Source organism: Metopolophium dirhodum, chromosome 3 (genome assembly GCF_019925205.1).
Source record: "Metopolophium dirhodum isolate CAU chromosome 3, ASM1992520v1, whole genome shotgun sequence".
NCBI lineage: Eukaryota > Metazoa > Arthropoda > Insecta > Hemiptera > Aphididae > Metopolophium > Metopolophium dirhodum.
In genome coordinates this window covers 10,521,648-10,546,282 of record NC_083562.1, presented here as the reverse complement: position 1 = coordinate 10,546,282, position 24,635 = coordinate 10,521,648, and the positions used below count along the sequence as shown (strand labels likewise).

Genomic DNA, 24,635 nt, shown 5'->3' with positions numbered 1-24,635 from the left:
TCATGGTATAATAGATCAGTTTAATAATGAATATGTAATTAACTTGATAAAATTATATTTTGACACATGTTAGACTTTAGAATTCTAATGTTATTAGAATTGTGAAAATTGTGAAATGTGACAAGTAACGAATAAATTATTGCTTTGTCATAAGAAAATGTATATGAAATTTAGAATTTATTTATTAGGTATTAGAATTTATATATATTAGTTAAACAACGAAATGTAAGACGAAATCAGTTTTTAGTATTTCACACGTTAAAATTAACAATTATATTATTATATAATATTATGATATTCATACCTCATAATATAATATTACATAAAATACATATTATATTGTAAATATCAGTATTATTGTCACCCGGTCTCTAAAATAGGTGAATTGGTAATGGAAAACGTATGTTGGACCTAACCTTTCAAAAGCTATACAAAGTAAAAAAAAAAAAAAATGACTGAATGTAAAATACGTGAGAGGGAAAATATTTAATATATTTTATTTTATACAGTTAAGATATTATATTACTTAGGTATAAAGTTATAAAATTAATGTTTTATTTAGGTTAAATAGTTTTTTGAAGTATGATTTCGTACACACATGCATTATAATATGAGGTCAGTGTAAAATATTTAATTGAGGAAACACTTGCCTTTCAATATATTTGTCCCAGAGTTTTCCCATGTGGTGTAATTGGAATATATGGTCAGTGGATTGAACGATGTAAGCTTGTTACCAGTTAAATCCAGTGCGAGTTTTGGTACGCCAACCAGTGGTAGCAATAGATCGGCAGGCAAATCTTCAATTGCAGTGTGCCGTATGCTGATCGTTAGTCGTTCGCCGACCCCACGCTCTAGACCTGAGAATACCTGCCGGTCAATGAATTGCAACTTGGATCCCGTAATGGCCACGGATTCTAATTTGGGACCGCAGGTGTCAACTATTGGTCCCATTAATTTAGAACCTTTCACGTGAACCGATAGTCTGCGGATTGACTTAACAGCAGCGCATACGATTTGTCCAAGGTTGGGTCGCCAATCAGTGGCTAATGACCGGAGCGTGGACAACTTGGATAGTGATCCCACATCAAAACGATCTAAATAATTGAGTTGTTGGACTCGTAAATGCTGCAAACGGGACAAGCCTGAAAAACTTGCTTTGGTTATCGTCTGAAAAAAAGTATAAAAATAACGAATTATTTAGAGCGAAAACTTTTTTTTCCCAAATAATAATAATAGTTACTTAAAAATGTATTTACAGTATGTTCATAAAAAGTTTAAAATAGTTCAAATTAAAGAAATTACTTTTATTGGATTTGAAGATAGATCCAATGTTTTTAATGATGGTAATAATGACCAAACGTGTGACGGAGAAGAACTTAATTTATTGTCATTTAGGAACAATGTCTTGAGCCGGGTCAACATTTCCATTGAAGATCTGGATATTTTTTCTAATTTATTTTTTGACAGTCGAAGTGAAATCAAACTGGGAAGTGGTAATGGTGGCGTTTCGATTAGCCCCGTATCTTCCAGGTTTAAATGCCTAACGTTCTGTACATAGTGGAAAAGTTCTTTGAAGTTTGCTCTTAGGGTATTTGAAGACAAATCTAATGAAATAAGATTTGTGAGTCCAACAAATGTGTTGTCTGGAATTATTGTCAATTTGTTATTTGCCAAACTTAAATTGGCTAATCTGGGCACATCAAAAAACGTTGTCCCATCGACATGATCTATCCGATTACCGGCCAATAAAAGATGTCTTAGAGTTGTACCAGTTTTCAACAATACACCAGCCGGTACTGCGAGTAATTCATTATTGGATAGATCAATATACTCTAATGGCGTTCCTGATAATACATCCCAACTTAATGTGCTTAACCGATTCCGGGCTAAAGATAAGACTCTAAGTTTTGGTAATGTTGCAAACTGTTCGGACGATAATTGTTGTATCTTGTTACCAGATAAATATAGTATTTGCAAAGAAGTTAAGTTACTAAATGCTTTTGACGCTATTGATGTCATACCGTTTTCGGTGATTGAGAGTACTTCCAAGTTCGTTAAATTTATGAACTCGGAGTTATATATTTTGGTTATCTGATTATGATCTAAGTATAAGTTTCTAAGTGAGCTAGATATAAAATACAGCAATTTAAATGGTAAATCTTGTAAACTATTATGACTTAGATCTAAAATCTTTATGTGAACGGGCGTCAATGAATCATCAATTGGCGTTCTTTCAATACAATTGTTGGATACGTTTAAAGACAATGGCGTTTTTGAATTAGTGCAATTTACAAATGACGTCATTCGCAATTCTTTCAGTTGATTTCCTTGCAAATCAAGACGTTTAAAATTTGGTAAACTGTCAAATGCCGATGGCTGAATATATTCAATTTGATTGTATGATAAGTCAATATTGAGTAGTCTTGGAAGTTCTTTGAAGGAATGTGACATTACTTCAATAATTTTGTTTCTAGATATAGTAATTGTCTGTAGTTGCTGTAGATTGGAAAACGTATTTGGTTCTAAGGACATTAAATAATTTTGATTCAGTCTTACTTCACGAAGATCAGTTTGGTTAGGTGAGCTAAATGTCCTGGGAGCCAACACAGATATCCTATTAGACTCCAAGTTCAAATATTGAAGACTATCTAGCGAATGCAATGAATCAAATGGCACAGATGAAATATCGTTATTATCAAGTACTAACCACAACAAAGACTTGAGATGTCTAAGTATTTTTACTGGAAAGTTGTCGTAGTAAACACCGAAACTAATTTCTAAACTTTCTAATGATGTTGCTAAATCCAAAAATACGTCGGCATCTACGTAATGAATATTATTAAAAGATAAACTTAATTCCCGAAGAGAATTAGTGTTCTTGAAAGGTCTTCCGATGAGTTCTTTTAACTTGTTGTTCATAAGTAGTAAAGTATCAAGGTGCCTAGCCCATTCTCCAAAGTCGTTTTCTTTTATTTCTCTAATGAAGTTATATCCTAAATTTAAATGTGATAGTTTAGTGCAGTTCATTAATGCATTGCTTGGAATTTCCGCAAGAAGATTTCCAGATAGTGAAAGTGACCTCAAGCTTGATGACACACCTGTGAAATCTGCTGAATCTAATTTATTGAGATCATTTGATGATAAATACAAAAATTTTAAATTTTTCAATGTTCTTATTGCTGTAGGTATTGTTCCTAAATTATTATGTTCCAAGTCCAAATACTCTAGTATTCTTTCAAGGCCTTCAAATGTTTTGTGATTCAAATTTTTTAACTTGTTGTATGACAGATACATCCGAACTGACCGCAATCCATCAAATGCATTAGCATCCAGTGACTCTAATCGATTCATATCTAAGTGTAGATTTCGTACTTCTGAGCGACCACCAAACATTCGACCTGACCAACTCTCTAATCGGTTCATGCCAAAATCTAAGACATCTAATTTAACAAATCTATTTGGAATTATTTTTGTCATATTTTCTATATAATTGTCCCGGATGTATAATCTGTTTAATGCAGTTCCAGTTTCTAATAGTGACAATGGAAAATCTTGTAGAAAGTTGTTTGATATACTTAATGTTTCAAGCGTTGGAGGAGTTCTAATATTAGATGGAATAGACGTGATCAAATTATTATCTAGATTTAGTGTAGATAAAGTTCGTAGTTTTGAAAATTGTTCTGGAAATGACATTAAGTCATTTTCTCCAATAAACAAATGTTGTAGCGTATCTTGCAAATGATTCCAGTGTGTTTCCACAACCTCTATGTTATTTCTGTAATTAGAAACACGATAAAGTAATTAATTCAAATATAAGTTAACTTGTGAACATATGCACGTATTTTATGTATATAGTTATAATTATAAACATAATAATAATCACCCGTGTAAATTAAGCCAATCCAAATTTTTTATATTGGAAAATGATTTAAGTGGCACTTTATCCAATTGGTTATAGCTGAGATCCAGGGCTCTAAGAACTGTGCCGGATGACCTGTAATTATAAAAAAATACAAATATTTAGTATACATACTACCAGACTACCTATTTATGCGTGTATTTTTTATAACTAACAAAATAAAAATAATCTTCATTAGAAGATAATATTATAACATCATCACAGATTTATACAAATAATCATTTTGGTAAAAATAATATTACACATGTCAATCTCGCCGATATTTGTAATTTTGTAATTTAGTAAAAAAAATGTTTGAATAAGTACCTACCTACAAAGATTTTTTTAATTCAATAAGGATAAAAACCCTATTATAATTAATTTTTCATTTTCCTCAGAAGCTAAAACAAAATAGAAACCTTACTGAACACGAGATAAAGATATATAATATATCTAATAAACTAATGGAAAATCCAAAATAACCTCTGTGTAGCTGATGTAAAAGTCTTAGAATATTGTGTTTGTGTTAAAAATATTTGTATCAAATATGTTTTAAATTTAATGGTGGCAAAAACACGTTAAATATTTGTGGCTTGTGTACTGTTAATCATTATCTTTACGCTTAGGTGTACATTAATTTAATTTAATATCGCAGGCTAAAGAAATGATTTACCAGTAAGACTTTTTCCCCGTTTATTTTAAAGTCAAACTGATTGCTCAACTGAGTTCGATATTTTAGTGGTAACAATTAATATAATATAAATAAGACTAAACCTGCTACTAATTTAATAATATTACATGAAATATTTTTGTGGTACTTAAATGCTTGAAGCTTGAATTGTACATTGTTTTTACGTACACGAAATTGATTATAGAGAGAGTTTATGTTTACAAGAAATCGTTATACTGTCATAATAACAAAAGGTAAGAGTTTTAATAGATTTTGAAATGAATCTAAATACCTTGCATCAAAATTAAAATTAAAAAAAATATATATGTAAAAGAATCTAATATTGAAATTATTTAAAAAAAAAACACTCGTGTTTTCTAAAAAATAAAGTAGATTTCAACTCGTCTAGACGACTAAAAAATAAAAGTGATAACTTTATATTGTTCATTTGTGTCATTCACAAGAGCCCAATTCCAATTTTATTAAACTGATCAATATAATAACATTTAAATCGAATTGATCTTTTATAGCAGAAACTCGGTTCACTAAAATTATTTTTCTTGATATTTTGTAACCTAGTATAATATTTGCATTATACATAGTAATCTCTCAGTCTCTAACTGACTCACATGTTAAATATACGTTGAATGATATTAATAAACATACCCATAATAAAATATGTATGCGCCCAGTGACGCCGAAGTTGTATAACAATACTCAATCAAACAAAATAAAAGAATAATACGCACCATATTCTATTCCCTTAAAAAAATGTCACGTAGGACCGTGGGTGCTTTTCCCGTAAGGAGGCAACACTCATTCCGTTTTGCTGTTTTTAAAATAACTGTTAATTATCCCAAAAGAAAACTAAAGGTTTTTTTTATCAATTTATGATTTTGTTTAAAAACTGATGGTCTACTGTCCAAATAGAAAATTGGTACAAATTCAAATTCAAATTCGTAAGTAGTTAATTAGCACACTATAAGATAAAATTTTATAATGTAGATATAATAAGTAGGTAGTATAACACTTTAAAATTGTAAACTTTTTTGATGAATAATTAAAAATATAAAACTGGCAAATTCGCTCTACTGTATAGTAAGCGTCGAGTGTAAAGTCAAAGTATGTCATAAAGTTGTATAGGTCACTGTAATGGATGCATTAAATTTGAATTCAATAATAAACCATTGCATGCGAAAAACGAATGTCTATATGTATAAAGATATTTTATTATATATTTATAATTTATATTTTATCAGTAGTTTATTTTTCTATTAGTAATACGGTAGATTCAACTAATTTTTTTATAAAAACCTACTTTTTATTATATAGTAATATTATTGTATTATTATTTTTTATAATATTACTAGTTATTGTTATTAACTTAAATTTATTCAACTTATAAGTCAATACCGGCGTGCCGTAGAATGGTGTGAATAGGTAAACCGTGTTTACGATATTTTTTTATTGGAGTATAAACTATGAGAAAGAGCTAAAAAATGTTTAAAATTACGTAAAATGTAGAAAGTATAAATATTAAGTGAAGTAGGTACAACAACAATTCAAAAATTGGTTTTACGAAAATATTGTTTTATTGTGTTTCTTGATTATTTTGAATAGAACCTATTGGGAATTTTCACTTTTGACCTCCCAAAATTTACCAACTAAATCCTATTTGCTACCAGAATTTGAAATTTTACTGCTCAAAAAAGAGAGACATACACATAAACGAAAATAAAAAATAAATTGAAAAAGAATCATTCTAAAACTAATATGAGCGGGAGTGATAACTTGTTAAATAGCGGAGGCTCATCTAGGACTCTTCATAATTATATTTTTTTAATGTATTTAGTATTTAGGTATACTATCTTGTATTGATTTGAGTATACCACGTGTCGTAATAAAAATTAATTAATATGAAAATGTAATATTCACTATTTAGTATACTTAAGTTTGTTAAATATAATTTGCTAACTACTAAGGTGGATTATTGTATGATATTTAACTCGACTAAGAGATATGAAAACAACAGTTAATATCAAACAGAGAGTTAGGAAACTTAAAGCATTCCGCATTCATATATAGGTAGGTATTACATACATATTACACATGATTGTATAAAATATGTTTATAATTATTATTCTAGAATATCCAGATATTTTAGTAAAATTACCTACATTGAAATTGTTTAAATAATTAAAAAAATTTACTACATCAAACCTTTACTTACATTAAAATTTTTTTTAAGTCGAACATGATATTTGGAATAGGAATTTCGTCATGCACCTTCCCCAAACGACAGGATTTTTTTGGTGACAACCACTTTTCAACCCACCGTATAACGAATAGAAAACCGAATTTTTTTTATAATAATAGTATTACAAATAAATTCTGAAATATCCTTAGAAAATAGAAGTAGAGGCTGGCATACATCCTCAATGAGTATCGTTTTTCTTGAGCAATATTTTATCATTGAAAAACAATTGAATACACCTTATACTGTATCCTACTCAATGACATAAAAAAAATTTAATTTTAGTTTATGAATTTACCTTAGAATGAAAATAATTATAATATATTCATATCAATACTGAGAATAATAATAATAATAAAAAAAGATTGAATCAACAAAATATATTAATGTTATAAATATAATAATAAATTTTGATTTTTCCAATTATTTTATTTATTGTTTTACAATTGTAAAATATAAAACAATGCGATTGCAGACATTTTTATAGTTTTTAGTATCGAACAAAGTTGAAAACATTTTTTGTAGCCTTGTACCTATTTAAAATAATTCCTGCACCCCTAAATATTTTAAAAATACAATGCAGACATTTTGAACGTTGGTTAAGTATCCTGTTCTAACTATTATAAGAGGGTACCTGATGATACCATAATACTTCTAAGGTATATCAGAATAAAACAATGCATTTGTCTTGTCTCTGATTATTGTAGAAACAATGGCACTACATCAACTCAAAACGTTAATGAAATTATAATACCTTTTAATAATATTATGCAAAGGATCTAATATAGTAATATGTTAATGATAATACCACTTCTAATATTACAGCGGTTATAGTAACTGTGTTGTATTACGTGAAGAAATGAGATATGCGTGTTAAGTAAAATTATATAACCTAAATAGTAACTCACGAACATTATTAATTTACAAATTTAGTTAATAATTTGAATTTAATATGTAATACATTTTAAATGAAAAATATACATTGATATGAATTTGACAATTAATTGATGAAATTATTATAATGGTTATCAATATCATTATTTATTAACATGATACACTTGAAACTATCGTGTTTGAAAAAAAAAAATGTTGGTTACCTATAATAGAGTGATAGTTATTTGCTACTATAAATGGTTAAAGCTTTTCTCCATAAAATTAGTATTGACAGCGTAAGGTAATAGCTTTGTATTTATGATTAATAAGGCCAGGCTTAAGCAAGATGTTTGCAAATAAAACTATATAACGTTTAATGTTATTAACACTAATGTAATGCATAAGACGAATGACAACAGATTGTAGGACTACAGTTAAGTTTGGCAAACATAAATGGTTTAATATGCCATAATATTATCATTTGTGCAGAAATGCTAATAAGTTCATAAGTGACTTGACTTTACAAAATGTATAATGTATAATCTCTATATTTTGGGTATAAACTAACGTTGCAATTTTATATTCATATTATATTAGATTCTGAGTGGATGTATGAAATGTATTGATATTAAAATGTTATACATATGTATTTTTATCAGGGGCAAATACAAGAAAAAAATTCAAGGGGGGGGGGGGCGAAAAAAATGTATAATGTTCATAGGGTTGAAACCCTGCATTGGCCACTGGTTTTTTTTTATTTTTTGTGTCTAAAAAACTTTTTATATTCGAAAAAATTCTTCGATTGTCAATTTTGGGGGAAGTCTCTGGTAGAAAATTGGAACTATAGTTTGTATTTTGATGAGTAAAACGTTGAAATCACTCTGTACATTTTTAAATAATTAAAATAATAATAATACAAATCAAAGGGGAGAAATATGTAACCTCTCTACTGTACAGTAGTTGTCGAGTGTACCTCGTCGTTTAGTAAGTCTCCGTAATGGTGTAATGCATGTGTTCAATTTGAGATCTACGATAAACCATTGCATAGGTACGAAAAAGGTTTTGAGCGAAGACGGACCGTTAACCAATGGTATTTTTATATTGCTATTAAAGTAATTTATTTGGCTGCTTAAATAATATGGTAGGTTGAATTTATTTTTACCGAAAACATTGCATTTAAATATGTCATTGTGAGTACAAAATAATATACGTATAAGTTTCCGTCCCCACGAATAATATTTTTGAATTATATGTACATCAAAAGAACTAAAATTGTTATTTTCATCCAAATTCACCTATAAATGTCTATAAAAAAACTGTGATTTTCTATTGTTTAAAATTTAAATGTATGGACTACTTATGAGAAGTACATAAATAGTATTTAAATTCTTGTGGATAGTAAACGTTCATATTTTACATTCAATGGTTATTCTAGTTATTATAATAAATTGTTTAAACTTACGCGAAGGCCCTTTCAGAAATTATTCCGATTCTATTGCTCATCAACCGCAGCGATTCGATGTGTGTTCCTTGTAATATATCATTGTCCACAGCCTCGATCTCAGATGACATGACATCCATATGACTTATCCGAGTACCAGTTGCTACTTCTGTAAAAAAAAAATGTTTCAAAAATTTAAATATAAAAATGATATTATTATATTATAATTTATAAATTTTTGTATCATTTTAATTACTGATATATGTACTATAATTGATATTCATCCATAATATTAGATCAATGAATATACAATTTACACATATTTTGTTTAATTTGTTAGAGAATCTTTAGACATTTAGTTAAATCCCTAGAAAACTGAATGTGGATTATATTAAATATAATAAATAACATAATGTATTATTACGTATTTTTAAAAATATAATGTTCAACTTTTAAATTATTTATATAAAATGTTGATTACAAAAGTTTTATAGTACCTATTCATGCCCTAGTCAGCTTTATTGAAATAAAATAAAATTAGAATAGTAATCAATAGAGCACAAATTATAAAGAAAATCTTTATTTAATTATATATTTTTTTACAGTTCCAACACCACTATTTAGATGGTAGCTTTGTAAAGCCATATTTCATTTATTTTAATTTGTTCCATTATATTTATTCGAAAATAAATACTATAAAATATACATATTTTACCTATTTCTTGGTAAAAATTGTATCGAGTAAGTAGTAACTTATAATCATTTTTACTAAAGTTTTGCATTAGATATGTATATTTCCAGTTACCTGGGATTGTGTACAAAGGAACTGCAACACATGCGATGTGCATTCTTAATGCTTCGTCTGTCTTGCATGTACACATGCTGTTGAATAAACAAGGCGTCGCTGCCACTGTAGTGAGCATGATAACTAGAAGTGGAAGACATGATAACATCTGAAAAATAAATTGATCGATTAGTGTTATTATTATGTCCGTTTAAACTATCAACACGGGTAATAAACATTTATAAATGATCTACCGCTTATGGCAATGCCCCAATTTATGACATATTATAGGTGCATTATACACGGTATGCATTCCAAAGTCACCACCAATAGTCGAATTAATTGATTTTTATTTATGCAGGTTAAAAATGTCGTTATTATATTATTAAACACAATGGGCTGAACACAATAGGCCGCTGATTTTATACAATATCATCAATTTTTATATTATAGTGGTCCTTATTATCACCGCCTACGCTACGTTACTATATTGTATTATTCATCTCGCCGTATTAAATATTATATAATAATATACAGTTCCACCTATTATAAGGTTTGCACTACTATATTATCCAATACAGCTGGTGGAGTACCCAATACCTATCGACTTAAGCCATAGCGTTTGAGTTCTATCACTCAGTGTCTTAACATATTATAGACAGACCTGTTCAGCTGCAGTATGACAGCGTTTTTAAAATAAGCTACAGTCGTAGAACTCGTAAACTTGTTTCCAGAATAAAATTTAAGGGGGCGAGGAATGCTCCTAGTAGACATTTTAAAGGCACAGCTAATCGTAATTAAGTGATTTGAGTGACTATACTTAAGTCACCCAGCGTATTCAAATTTTAAATTTATGAAGCTAGTTTTTTTTTTCGTTTGTTGACAACATTGAACAAAGAAAAGTTTTTTTTTTAATTTATAATTTTGTCGTGCATAAAAAAAAATAACGCGACAATTGGTTATGACAGTGGACGTGGAGTGGCTCAGTTCTGTTATCCCCAAGGGTGGAAAAAGTCTAAATAACAGGCGCCTGTTGAGATTACAGCTACAGCCTTATTAAAATACATATAATATTATACAACCACATTGGCGTTGTCATTATGTGCAATCACACACAAATTGGAGAGAAGAAAATGTACTCACGTCGCGCCAACGACATATAGCTATGAATGCTAATGATGTTTGGCTACGAGTATTTACTATACAGAGTGATTTACTAATAATTCATACCCCGTATAGTATACCTTAACTTGAATAATGATATAATATTTTATTGTAATTTTGGTTTTTTGAATTTTTAACTATATTTTTAATAATTATAATTCTTATATCATCTAACGTGTGATACAAATTAATTTTTCAAACGGGATCCACCCTTTCTCATCGTAAACTGTAAGTGGGTGATTTTTTTTTTAAATGTTTATGTATTAATCAAACTTTAAACATTTAAAACGTAAAAATTAGTGCTTTGTCCACGGTAATAGATTGAGACTTTCGAGCTATGATTATTTTAAATTTAAATATTTCTAAACAACAACTTTTATAAAAGTTTTTTATTTGTTTAATTTAAAACGTACAATAAGTTTGTAACACCGCAGAACACTCCTCAAATGGTAAACAATCCAAGAACTTAAAAATATGGTCTTTTACTCTATTTGAAAATTTTTAAAATCAAAATATTTGTATAAATTCATTACATAAGGATAATAACAGAGTGGTGAACATGCTTGTTGAATCACCTCGTCTACTGCACTTAGTGGACGAGAGTACGAGACTCAACAGTATAATATTCATTTATAGCTGACGGTATAGATACGCACAGTAGACACGACCGGAGATTGGGTGTACACGATATCGCCGTTTGTTGCCGGAAGACGGAAACATTCCAAAGGTCGCTTTTTCACCCCATCCAAAAGTCGTATGATTAAAAATCCATCGTTCGCTTGTGCGTTGACGATTGTTCATAATCAGGACATATTATGTACCCGCGTGACATGACTTTTGTCATAAAAAATATTTATGAACATGTAGGCGATACTCGCAAATAAGAGTATAGAGTGTAAAATCTATATTAGGTGATTAATTGACTTGTGAAATTAATATAAGACAATGTGCACCGTTATCGTATCATCTAGATTCTAGAATAATAATTCTAGTAGATTTTCTTTATTAACAGTTTATTATTTATGGGCTATGCCGTATGTGTACACGCATTAATAACAGCAATAATACTTATCGAGATCGCATAGAAACTGTTAGTGTAAAATAAAGGTATTTTGTAGTTATCAATAAAAAGGTAAATATTATATTAAAATAATCATACCTAGATAACCCTCACAGTGTTGATATTGTTTTTTTTTTTTTTATTGTAATAATTAGGAGCGATAATCTACGGGAAATAAATACGATCTTGGAAACTATATTATAGCTTAATGGATAATTATCGCGCAGATTAATAATTCTGATTGTCTAGTCACCTAACAAGTGATATTGACCATATTATAATATTTAGTATAATATTATCATATAAAACCTGCGAGAAAACTATATTTTCAAGTGTATTTTGCCACTGGGCATCTGCGCGTCTGTCGAGTTGACAGTTTTATCTTTATGACTTGGAAAAATTAAGTATAATTTTACGTTATTTTTGAACCAGAGTTTTATTTAAATATATCCATTTTTAACTCTACAATAAAAGTGTTACTATTCTATACTTTTAGTTTTCAATAAATCTCAATACGCGTCAACATTTGTACAGGTCGATTGCGGGCCGCAACATATAATATTATGTTTGAATGGAATTGAACTTGAATGTATAAGTACCTAACAATAGAATATTGATTATTTTACTATACATCTAAATGCGGCACAATTAATATTATTTCATCATACATTTTTTTTCTATTTTGTATTTAATCGAGAGTTTACGGAGTGAACAACCAGCGAAAAACAATAAAACTAAACTATACCGATTACATTTTAACAACTATTCTATCGGACCACTTACTGTTTTCGCCACAAACACGACCAAACAATGTCATAAATTCGTCGTCAACGGCACACTGGATTACTTTTACGTATTTCAAAAGACAGGTAGTTGTGGACAGAGGTACACGACAACAATATTCATCAAAAACAATATTCAACATCCATCGGAGTCGTGTGTACATCGTACTAACGTATGTATTCGCGGTACACGTGGCGGCACGGAGATGGATATAATAATTGGCCGTCGCAAAGGAACGAGAAGGATGAAGTCTTAAACCGAGAAATCGCGTAAAAGTTTAACCATTTCCGTCAAAGGCTCTTGGAGAGTGTATTACGCGGGAGAACGGCAAGTGCTGTTATAATAATAATATAGGGTAGGTAATTGGTATACTAGGTAATAAAACATCGCGACTTTTTTTCCACTAGACGATTATAATATTATTACCGTTCGCGTACCTACGCAATTTGTACTATATCGTATTATCATAACACTATATTATGGAGCTCAAATATTGTTAAAAATATTTAACAGCGACAATATCTTATACTACCCCCCCTCCCCCACCCATTACCTATAATATATCAGACACTTAAATCATATAATTATAGACGATTGTGTGTACAGGCCCAGCTGGCATTGTACGTATAACTATACTATAGGTATGATATATTGTTATACCTCGTTCAAGTCCAGAGTTATTATTTCCGTCCAATCGTCGACTATTTATTTCTATTCGAAATGTTTATACACACACATTTCGAATTTTTATTATATTTTTTTTAGTCGGACGTGCAACAAACACCGTTACGCAATAACGTAGACAGATGCGAGTAAATCACTATTTATTTCCTGTTAAAATATCGAGGAAGCGTCGCCCCATTTTTCTTTCCAGTAATAATGATATAGCTATGTGACAAATGTTTGCTGTGAAAAAATGTGCACCACTATAACAACGTTAAATTATAAGACCAATCAAAGGATCATTAATGTCGAATATTCAGTGTATATTATTGTTTTCTGTATCGACAAAATATGAAATTGTTCAGAAAACAAATTTTTTACGGGGTAAGTAATACGTTATTATTAACTGACACATCAATAAATAACATTAAAATGTTAAATAATATTATACAGAGATTTTTCGTTAGAAATTGAAAAACGAAATCGTTGTTAAAGTACAATTAGTACTAGCACAAATTAAAAAATAGAATTAGTATTTAAGATTTCAAAATAGATTGGCTTGAATAGTAATATTTTCTAGTCGTCATTTTAATTTTCATAAACTTTAAATGTTATGAATTTTAATTTTATCTTTAGTCTCATTAATTAAAAATGATTTAATAAACACTACAACTATTTAAAACAAATCGTTTGAAAATTATTATATGTAATTAGATTAAACTTTATTAAGTTTAATCTAAATTTGTTTTTAAAAGTCCTTTGATTTACTTACCTTTATGAAACACTACGGTGAAGTAATTAAAACGTTTAATCAGTGAATTCATAATATTTTTATTAATTTAGTATATAAAAAAATTAGCAACAACGAAAATTATAAAATAACCAATAATTAATAAATGATGTCAATTTATTAATTTATTTTAATAATTACATTTTAATTTTTACAACGTGTCTGACTTTCAACTTAAATTTTTTTTTTTAATATTTGATTAAGTCACAATGGTTATATTGACTTATGAGTTATGACATTAATATACAGTAATAGGTTACAATGGTTTATAGTACGATTATGATTCATTAAATATATGTCATATTAGATTGTACAATTTAATTAATTCTAAGTGTTTGAGAATTTTTTTTTGGTTGTTTTTTAATATTAATATTTTTAAATATGATGAGGATAACTGTAAGAAGCATTTTTAAATAGCGAAAATTACAATTTTCAATTATTTTCTAATATATTTTGAATAATAAATTGTTTTATCTGTGAATAACTGATTTTTTTTCTATTTTTCTTAACTTAATAATCGAACTATTATGTTTGTACAAGCATATTGACAGAATACAACGTATGTTTACTGGAATACCTACAGCCTTTTGAACAAGTTGAGAATTATTTTGTGGAAAAAGGAAATATAAATTAATGTGGACTTAAATCATGCTGTCCATCTTTACATCTTGAAATTTGTATTGTGTATTTCTAAAACTAACAATCCAACTTCGGAAACAAGGTCGATGTGCCATTTACAATCGACTATCACACATTATGGTAATATATAGGTACCTAGCTACTGTATTTGAGAGAAATTTAAATTAGAATGAGTTGCATTCAAATAAATTGGATTAAATTAGAATAGTCATCTAAATAAACATAAGAAGGATATCGACAAGACGACAAACGTCTAAGATAATATATGTTTTCAGTACTGAAAGGTTTGTTTTTAAAAGTATTATTAAGTGTTATAGACCTCAAAAAATAATAAGAATATTAATAATAATTATTGGATTAAGTAGAACGAAATGTTGTGCTAGGATGTTTCGTTTTCTAAATTGAACACATAAATAAAATTACGGTAAAAAAAAATTGAGGGTTTTATCCAGTTAATGAAGTTGAAAATTGTATCGTTCTCCCCATAGAAGAGGGACAACATTAATACTGAAAAATTTCAAATAAAGGAGTCGCAATAATATTTTCACTTTTCGCTCTTATTACAGTTTTTTATATTACATTCCACATTTATTATTAATTCTTCCAATATTGCAGTTGAAATGTAGCATTCTCCAAAAATGGTAAATAATATCATCTTAGTTGAGCTACGCAAATGAAAGTTTCATTCACTGCACATATTAGTAAGGGATTTCATTGGGATTTTATAGAACTACTTTCTCTTGTTAGTCATTAAATTCCCTTACTGTACAGAAGTTTGAGGAACACTGCGGTTGTATCCATCATAATATTGTAATTGTTTAATTTTGACTGAATAATCCTTTCCGATAAGCTTACAAAAAGATTGATTTTAACATATTATTATAGACGTAGTTGTTAAGTATATTCAAAGGCTTCATGTGTATTATGTCCACTAAATTATTTACCTATCCATAATTCATTTTGAAACCCGTTTTATCTATGTCAGCGTTTTTGTAATATTGTTGTCAACATTTTTAGTTTGTTACACTTCACACCAAGTCAGGCGTGCTGACATTGCCCAATGCATGGAACATATAAATTGTCCATTTCTACTAGACTAAAACTAAATTGTACTGTTAAACTCATTTATTATGTTATTATGTATGCCTTATTGAAGTACTTTACGACTTAAAAATTTACATTCAGCAATAACTAATTTCAAATTGTAAATAATATGAAAATCTATTTCATGATATTATAATATATAAGTGCATAAGTTAAAAATATAAATCGTAATATTGTACACGACATCATGTCTGACAACATTTACAAATAGTAATCACTAAAAGTTAAATTTATAATAAATATTTTAGAATTTTGTTTTTAATTATTGCAATTTAACCTATGTAATAATAATATAATACGTCACTGCATTTTCCGTTGTATTAACTAAATAGCTGAACGAAAAAAAAAAACGCGGTGGACCCTATCGATTACTAATGCTAAGTAGTTATTGAATAAAATTATTATTAAACGTTAAGTTTCACATTCAGATTAAATATTTATAATAATTTAAATTTGTATAGCTATAAATAGTTAACATATTGACAAAATTTACGAAAAAGTTAGCAAAATTATGTTTGCTATTTACAATATTAGATTTTATACTATAGGTACTATACCTGTTAATTATTTTTATATATAATTGTTTTATTTTTCATTAGGATTTTCAATAATAAACTTAAATGAAAACATTTTGTGCAGTACCTACAGGAAATGGTCGATTATACATGATAAAAGTTGAGTTAATATGCTTGACATAAAAAGCTAAAAACGATTATATGAAAACTAGCTTGTTATGACTAGGTACCATCATTATTTTGTAAATTAAAACAAAATTCGTAGAGTATTTTTAAGATCTCAAGACATGCGAAATATAGAGGAATGAAAAATGCATCATAGTTATTTTTAAGTAACTTCAGTTAATGACGTACAATTTATTTTAATAGTCGGGGTCTTTAGTCATACTGAACGTTATAACTTAGAAGTTATAACAATAATTATTATTATAAAAACTTTGAATTAAATTATTTACGTAGTAGGTACTTTTCAAACAGTTAAACGACTAAGTCATGTATAAATAAATAAATGTTCCATTCTACGTATCATACAAACGTTTTCTCATATTTAATATATACACTGAAAAAGGCTATATCGAAAAAAAAATACATTTGTAAATGTCATTATAACTTGACAACGTTCGTAAGCACAAATGTTTCAAATAAATAATTTTTATTTAGACGTATTTCTCGTATACCACGTGTTGTTTAGTGTTGTTTAAATACCCAGGTAAGTAAGGACATTATTTTGATCTAAACAGTTTAAGTAAGCATAACGAGTGAGTATGTGACTTTGTTGGGTTATTTAGTGCACAAAAAATACATCTAGTTAAAAAAAAGTATATTAAAAACCGTAAGAAATTCAATTTAATAAAAGGGTAGACTAACTATAAACATAATCGTAAAGGTTAGGTGTTTACAGTATTATAAGTTCTAAGTTCTAACATTCGTGGGAGTTTTCATTATTCATAGTTTTGTGCACTGAAATTAAATATTAATTACATTTTATACAAATAAAAAACGTAGAAAAAATTAATTTCTGCTGTATTATTATGTATTATTATTAATTACGACCAATTCAAGTATAGGTAGGTATAATCGATCGTTTTCAAATATAATCCATTCCATTTATTTTATTTTCTCAGATTGTATTTAACGATTACATTTCACGTCATTTTTTAAATATAAATTTGTATTTTCATTTGCATGCCCTAAGACTTGGATGGAACACCACTAAGATAATTGTGTTTCCTTTTTACTGATTGCATTTTACTTTCAGGATTAGAATGTGTGTGAATAATTAACTTTTAGTAAAGTCAATGTTTGGACAAACATACATTATCCACTCAGAGTCCAGGAATATTCCCAGGTTAAGTAACTTTTCGCCTACACGTATGAAAACACAAAGGGTTTTCAAACCATTAATAATATATCCTCCAAGAACACTTTTGACATAAAGACTTTAATTTTCGGAGTACCGAATCGAGCTTTACTCGTTTATTGATAAAATCCGTTATGCTGTTGATCCAATTATTTTTGTATGTATAAAAGGATTATATATTAATTCTCCTTTATAGGTGGGTACCACATTTTGTTTATAGGTATAACATAAAGGTACTATGTAGGTTATTATATTATAAAATATGCCATACATGATTATGTGTAATGTACTTTGGAAAAGTGGTATTATGTCCATAATTTGTACCTACTTCACTAGTTTGATGTTATTTTATAAAAGACAATAATATGTTCTATATAATTCGTCAAATAAATAATTTGATTAATATATTTACTGTTTTCTTGTTTTTAATGACGTACGGATCTTTTAAATGTTACGTAAGTATATTATAGAGTTTCAAATTTATTTTAACTGTGTTAAAGAATTTTAAAAAAGTAACTTTAAAATATTAAATTATTATTTATTTTATTAATATATTTATTATTATTATAAATATAATTAAAATAATAATATATTTTTTAATATTACTTTAAAAATATTTGATAAAATCATTTTTAGAATAAAATAATAAATTATAAGTTATAATTATAGATAATATTATGATTATAGATCTATGATACAATTATATCTGAATGTAGATTGTGTATTTACTTATTATGTTAGTAAACCGCTGTTATTAGGACTGAGATCGATGGACTTGTATATAAATATTTGGTTCTAGTAATAGTAGTTAGTAAAAATAAATTAAACGAAATCAGTGCAAGTTAGCTTTGGCATAGGCATGAAAGTCTGAAAATTCAAACAGTCAACATACTTCCAAACTATGTAGTATATAGCTACAGGCGACTCAATTAACCAATTAACCTAACTACAGAAATCCAGAGAGTTTCAGAAATATCCTCAAAAACCATCCCAGGTAATGCAAATAGCAGACCCTCAAAAGAAACTGGCCTGTGAGTACATCTATCGTTTAAACTTTAGTCAAAACAAACCACAACCAACCATTGATGTAGGTGCTATAAACGGATATAACTTCTTCGCTTGAATAAAATTCAATGTTATTATTTATCAATAATCACGATTCATAATTTTTCATATTCTAGCTTATTTTGTACACAGATTGTTAAATTATTTCGAACAATAAAAAATGAAAAAACAAAAAGTGCCTTAACGAAAACATTTTATATTCTAATTCGACAAACCTGGACTCAACAGTTTGTTCGTGTAAAAGTTAGATATTATATGTGACCAAAGTCACACCTACACTTTTATTTAATCATGCGTTTAAGGTACTCTATAAGTTTGATGAAGTACCAACTGATATGTATCTTGTAGCCTATGACCTACGCAATCACGATGTGTATAGACAAACTCTAAAGATAGTATAATAATATATCACATCTCGTAAATAACAGTTTAAATAATTAATAAAAGCAGGTAAATTATTTAGCAAGCGCTTATACCTTAGACAAAAATACAAAACATAACGTGGTTAGTGAACAATATGTCCAATTAATATTATTTATTATTTGGTCTACTAGTTTCGTTTAGGAGTGAGAAAATAAAATCAAGAATGTAAAACCGTTCTATGCAAAAAACACAGAACTTATGTCACAAACTGGATAACAATATGACTATTATAGTGAGTGTGTCAGAGTCTTAATGTTCTATGAAACAAATCATGCTACGATAAATTCATTTTTATCCACGCTACATTACACATATCCCGATGATTTTTTTACGTTAAAAGCTCGACTTGAAATTCTGAAAATAGATTCTTTCAGCATTTTATTTGTTCAACAACAAGTAGTTATAGTCGACCAGTTTTATAACAATAGTTCTGTGATCGACAGAGAATATAGCACAGCCATTGACAAACGTCTTTTTATTTTTATTTTTCGATTTTTCGCCATATTGGAATTACGCATTATTATACCTCATTGAAGTGCTTTGATGACGCGTCCAATCAACAATAACGTTACTGTTGTACCTATTTCGTATATTTTATTAATTAAATAGTCAGCCTTATTGTTTGAAATCTAAAAGTTAAATGTTTGTCGATTAAAATTAATGTGACCAAGAAAATTATGAGATAATTGTTTTTTTCTTGTGATTAATTTTCACTGAAAGTCATGATATCTGATACCAATAGATAATTAACTAACTTATTATTAAAAAACAATAAAGTAACTAAATACGTAAAAAATAATAAACATGTTTTTTACTAGGTAATTCATGAATGTATGATAATATTACTCGTCCATATCATGTTTATTAATTAACTAACTTCGTGCTGACTATTGATACATATTATATTATATACCTAGATCATCGTGTTTGTGTTTTAATGTTGTCAGTCAATTTATCTAGTTAAATTTTATTTTCAGATCAATTTTAATACCACTGAAATCTTTTGACATGTCAAACAGTCATAATGTCAGTTGATCTTATACCTATTTACGCGCATCAAATTGTGTACCTATTTATACACATGAAAAGACATTTTAAAGGTTGAGGGACACTACAAACTTCAATGAATGTTATAAAATATTACATTATTCATTACTGCGGTTTTATTTTCAATACCAACAAATAAAGCAGTACTTAGTAATGCCCCTATACAGCCACATAAGTTGGAAAGTATTTACCTATGTAAGAATTATCATATTATATGAAGGCACATTATACACATCCGATGTATGTATTATGTACCTATAATACTCGTTAATAATTAATCGTTAGTATAAATTATTATAATAAAATCATATTTGCTTGGATTTACTTGATGAAACAATAATGAATATTTACCTTAGTCATCCAGTTTCATAATATATAGGTACTTAAGATATAGAATCTACCCAAAGTTCTATTTTATGATTCCTATCTATTAAATTACCCTCTCCTGATTATTTCAGAATTCGGTTTTGTTTTGTTTGTTTGTTTGGGTTTTTTATGACCCTTAAAAATATAGAAAATATCTCAAGATTTTAAAATTTTAATTTTAATTACATAGGAATAAAATAGATTGTAACTCTTCTTTTAAAAAAACTTAATTGTAAAATCAATTTTAGTGATAATAAAGTCTCTTTAATTATTTTAATTAATTCACCGGCAAATATGTAAATATTAGTTGTTAATTCCACTCATTTAAATATTTTTGCATGTAATGTTGATGATATTATATGCATGTATAGTTAAACTTAACATTATGATATCATACATAATATTATATTCTCTTTTTGATTCGTTTTTATTTAAATCCCGATATTTTTCTCGATAATATATACAGCTATTTATACGTAATTTTATACATAATATATTAATACATTTTAGTAATTTATTCGAGTAGGTACTTAGGTATTTATAATGTACCCTACGTATGGTATAATATTGTCTACATCCATTTTTTTTAAATATAGTTATTTATAAAATAGTTTTTTTTTTTGCTTTTACAGCCTATCTGGGTCCTTTGCAGTCAATAATAATATTATTTCCACTAATCGCAATGACCTATAGTAATTATTTCGTAATAACATAATGATTATAAATATTATAAAATGTGTGTAGAATACATTTCAAACTTAAAATAAAGCAGTTGTATATAATATTATATCTGTACATTATCTCTTCATATGTGAGGCAGGAATGTGGACCATTACATATTAATGTTGCCCGAGGCAGTTGGTTTGTTCGAGACATCCAAATTGTAAAGCTATATGTCTAGCAGTAAAGAAAACCGACCTCTTAAGGAATATTTTAGCCACAGGGAGTTGCTATGGTGCACCCCAACCATTCCGTTCCTAAATGAATGAAGGAGTCTTGTCCGGTAACAGAGACCTCATACAATATTCAAACGCATCGTCGCATTGGTCGTGTACAAAAGTCGTTACATTGAGAAATTATTCACCACTGTAGACCAAAGGAACGCGTTTGTAGATATAATATGTATTGTACATGATTTATTATTTTTTTTTGTAACTGTGCATAAAAGGCACAACGTGTAAAATTACAATTAATTAAATTTATCAAATAAATATAAATTGCATAATACACATAACTATTACATATACATACATTGTATTATGTATAAATACGCATTTAACAAATTACTGTTAAATTCAACGAGTATACTGTATGAAAACTTGCAAATTATTTCGTAGTTAAAAATGTATGAAATTAATAGTTTTAACACCTACAGTTTTGAAAATTTAATACAAAATTAATTTTCATAACTTTATTTTACTGGAAATTAAAAAAAAAAGTTTATCTTAAATCCGCACACAATTTTAATGAGCGTTTGAAGTTCAAATTTTAGAAATATTAAATATTCAAACGTTAAATATCAATGTATAAACAAACATTTTCTTTATTTTGTTAATGCTCAAAAAAAAATATTAATATTAGTAACTTGAAAAAAATCACTTTTACCAACTAAAACTATTATTTTCCATACATTGCAATTTTTAAAATATTTAGATTGATTTTAACTTTTTATATTCATAATATATTAGATTACAAATGAATTGAAATTTAACACAGCTGATAATGTGATCTACCCAATGACGAAGTTCACTCGACTAATACAACTATACGGCCACGGCAGAGCAACTTCAGCTTCGGTTTTGTTTTTATTTTGTCTCGGTCGTCGCCTTTTGGAGCAGTAAAAATGCTTCAATCTTCAACTTCAAGTGTAGTTACGTCTTGTAGAAAATTGAATCTAGTTGGCACTTAAAAAATATATATCAGTGGTCTTAAAAACCACTTTATTAGTTGAATGTAATCTTCCACGACATTTTGTGCGTTTGCATATTACACATTTCTACACATCTCCAAATGATGATTTTGTTCTCTGTTTTAGGTCCTTTTTGGAATATTATGAAAGAGTTAAACTTCAGTAACTTTTCGATTTTTGGTTAATAATATTATGGCGCATGACGATTACGGTTGTTATTACTAGTTATATTTCAAAACGAATACTAAAAAAATATAAATATGTTCAGATTATCGATGTATAACTACATAATGCGATAACATGGCGCGAGACATTAATGACGTGCGATCAAGTGGCCGCGACGTTTTTAGTGCGATAAATTTACCAGGCCATTATTGACGCCATATTTTGACGTGACATCATTTACCTGACTTGAAAATTATTTGATGTGAAATTGCACAAATCGATTACAGGAGTATTTCTTAGTCGGTTAAACGCTCGCAAAACACATTCATATTATAATATATTGGTACCTGTTTTTTTTCAAAGTAAAATTATTTATTTATTATAATATACAATATTGTATTGCATTAATGAATATCTACCAACATAACTTTTACTATTTTTAATTTTAAGGATAACCCGTTACAACTCATGTAATTTTATACTAACAAAGTAATTAAATAAAAGGTTATATTATAACACTGAATTTTTATTTAGGTGCTTAATAAATACGATTATCGTCGAGGAATCAATTTGGGTAAAAAGTATATTTAATTATATTATAATATTGTATATATTATACTTGGTACAGTTCAACGACTTTAATCAAGTCGCTTATGATAAATATTAGGTAGGTATACATATAAACGGAGCAATTCACCAAGCATTCTCACCTCCATTTTTTTTTCTTTAATAATGAATTTATTTAAATTCTGATTTTCGGAATATTTAAGTATTCATATAAGGGCCATATTTTCAATTATTTAGATTGGTTACACCATTCAAGGAGTGTCCTGTGGCGATACAGACTTCTTATTAATTTAAAAATGAGAAACAACCTTTTGGTTTTTATATAGGTCCTGTAACTTATTAATCAGATGTTTTTATTGAAAATGTTGATATATTTATATCAACATTCGAACGAGTGGTTTCTGAGATATTTTTTTTCTGGGCTAAAATGTGTTTAATAAAATGATTATAGTTTTTAAAAATGGTTTTAAAAAAATATAAAATCGATGTAATATTAGGTCTAGTATTTATTATATAGCGCGGTACACAGACGATTCTTACTAACTATAAAATGTTGATAAATTAATATTAATTACTAAAGTTTTCTAATCATCATATCTCCCATGTACGTATTCCAAACCTATTATCATGAACCCATTATCCTTAGTACATAAAGTTAAATAACTCAAAAACTACTCGTTCGGATTTCGATTAGATACAACAACATTTCCAAAAAGTTCACTGATTAAAAATGTACAGGAAAAAGGGTGGTTCATGTCTGAAAATAAGAAGTTTGTGATCGTAATAAGTATGTATATTTGAAATTTCCAAAAATCATAGTTGGAATGAAATCGTCACTTGAAAAAAGGGGGGCGAGAAGGTTTGGTGTCTGGTGAATCACCAGTAATGTAATCGTTTAGTTCAATGTGACGTAATACTAATTAATTTAAGTTATAATAAATTAAATTTAAAAAAAAAGGAAAGGCAGCCGATAACGGTAAGAAGTATCCAATAGGTACTTTTATGACTATGATGCGAATTTATAATTCCGGTGATAATAAAAATTCTGCAGGTATTACGACGGATATTGTACACCATAATATTATATTATGTCAG

General features: G+C 27.9%; 1 protein-coding gene across 1 annotated transcript in view; it reads right to left on the bottom strand.

Annotated features, from left to right (window-relative positions):
• The window catches only part of LOC132940877 (chaoptin), a 92,444-nt gene that overhangs the window by 9,320 nt on the left and 58,489 nt on the right, over positions 1 to 24,635 (bottom strand). Inside the window, exons 3-7 of the mRNA XM_061008676.1 lie at positions 9,942 to 10,089; positions 9,158 to 9,305; positions 3,884 to 3,994; positions 1,303 to 3,775; positions 651 to 1,167 (exon numbers count right to left, since the gene is read on the bottom strand). Coding sequence (XP_060864659.1) covers positions 651 to 1,167; positions 1,303 to 3,775; positions 3,884 to 3,994; positions 9,158 to 9,305; positions 9,942 to 10,089 — 3,397 coding nt within the window. The remainder of the gene's footprint in view (positions 1 to 650; positions 1,168 to 1,302; positions 3,776 to 3,883; positions 3,995 to 9,157; positions 9,306 to 9,941; positions 10,090 to 24,635) is intronic.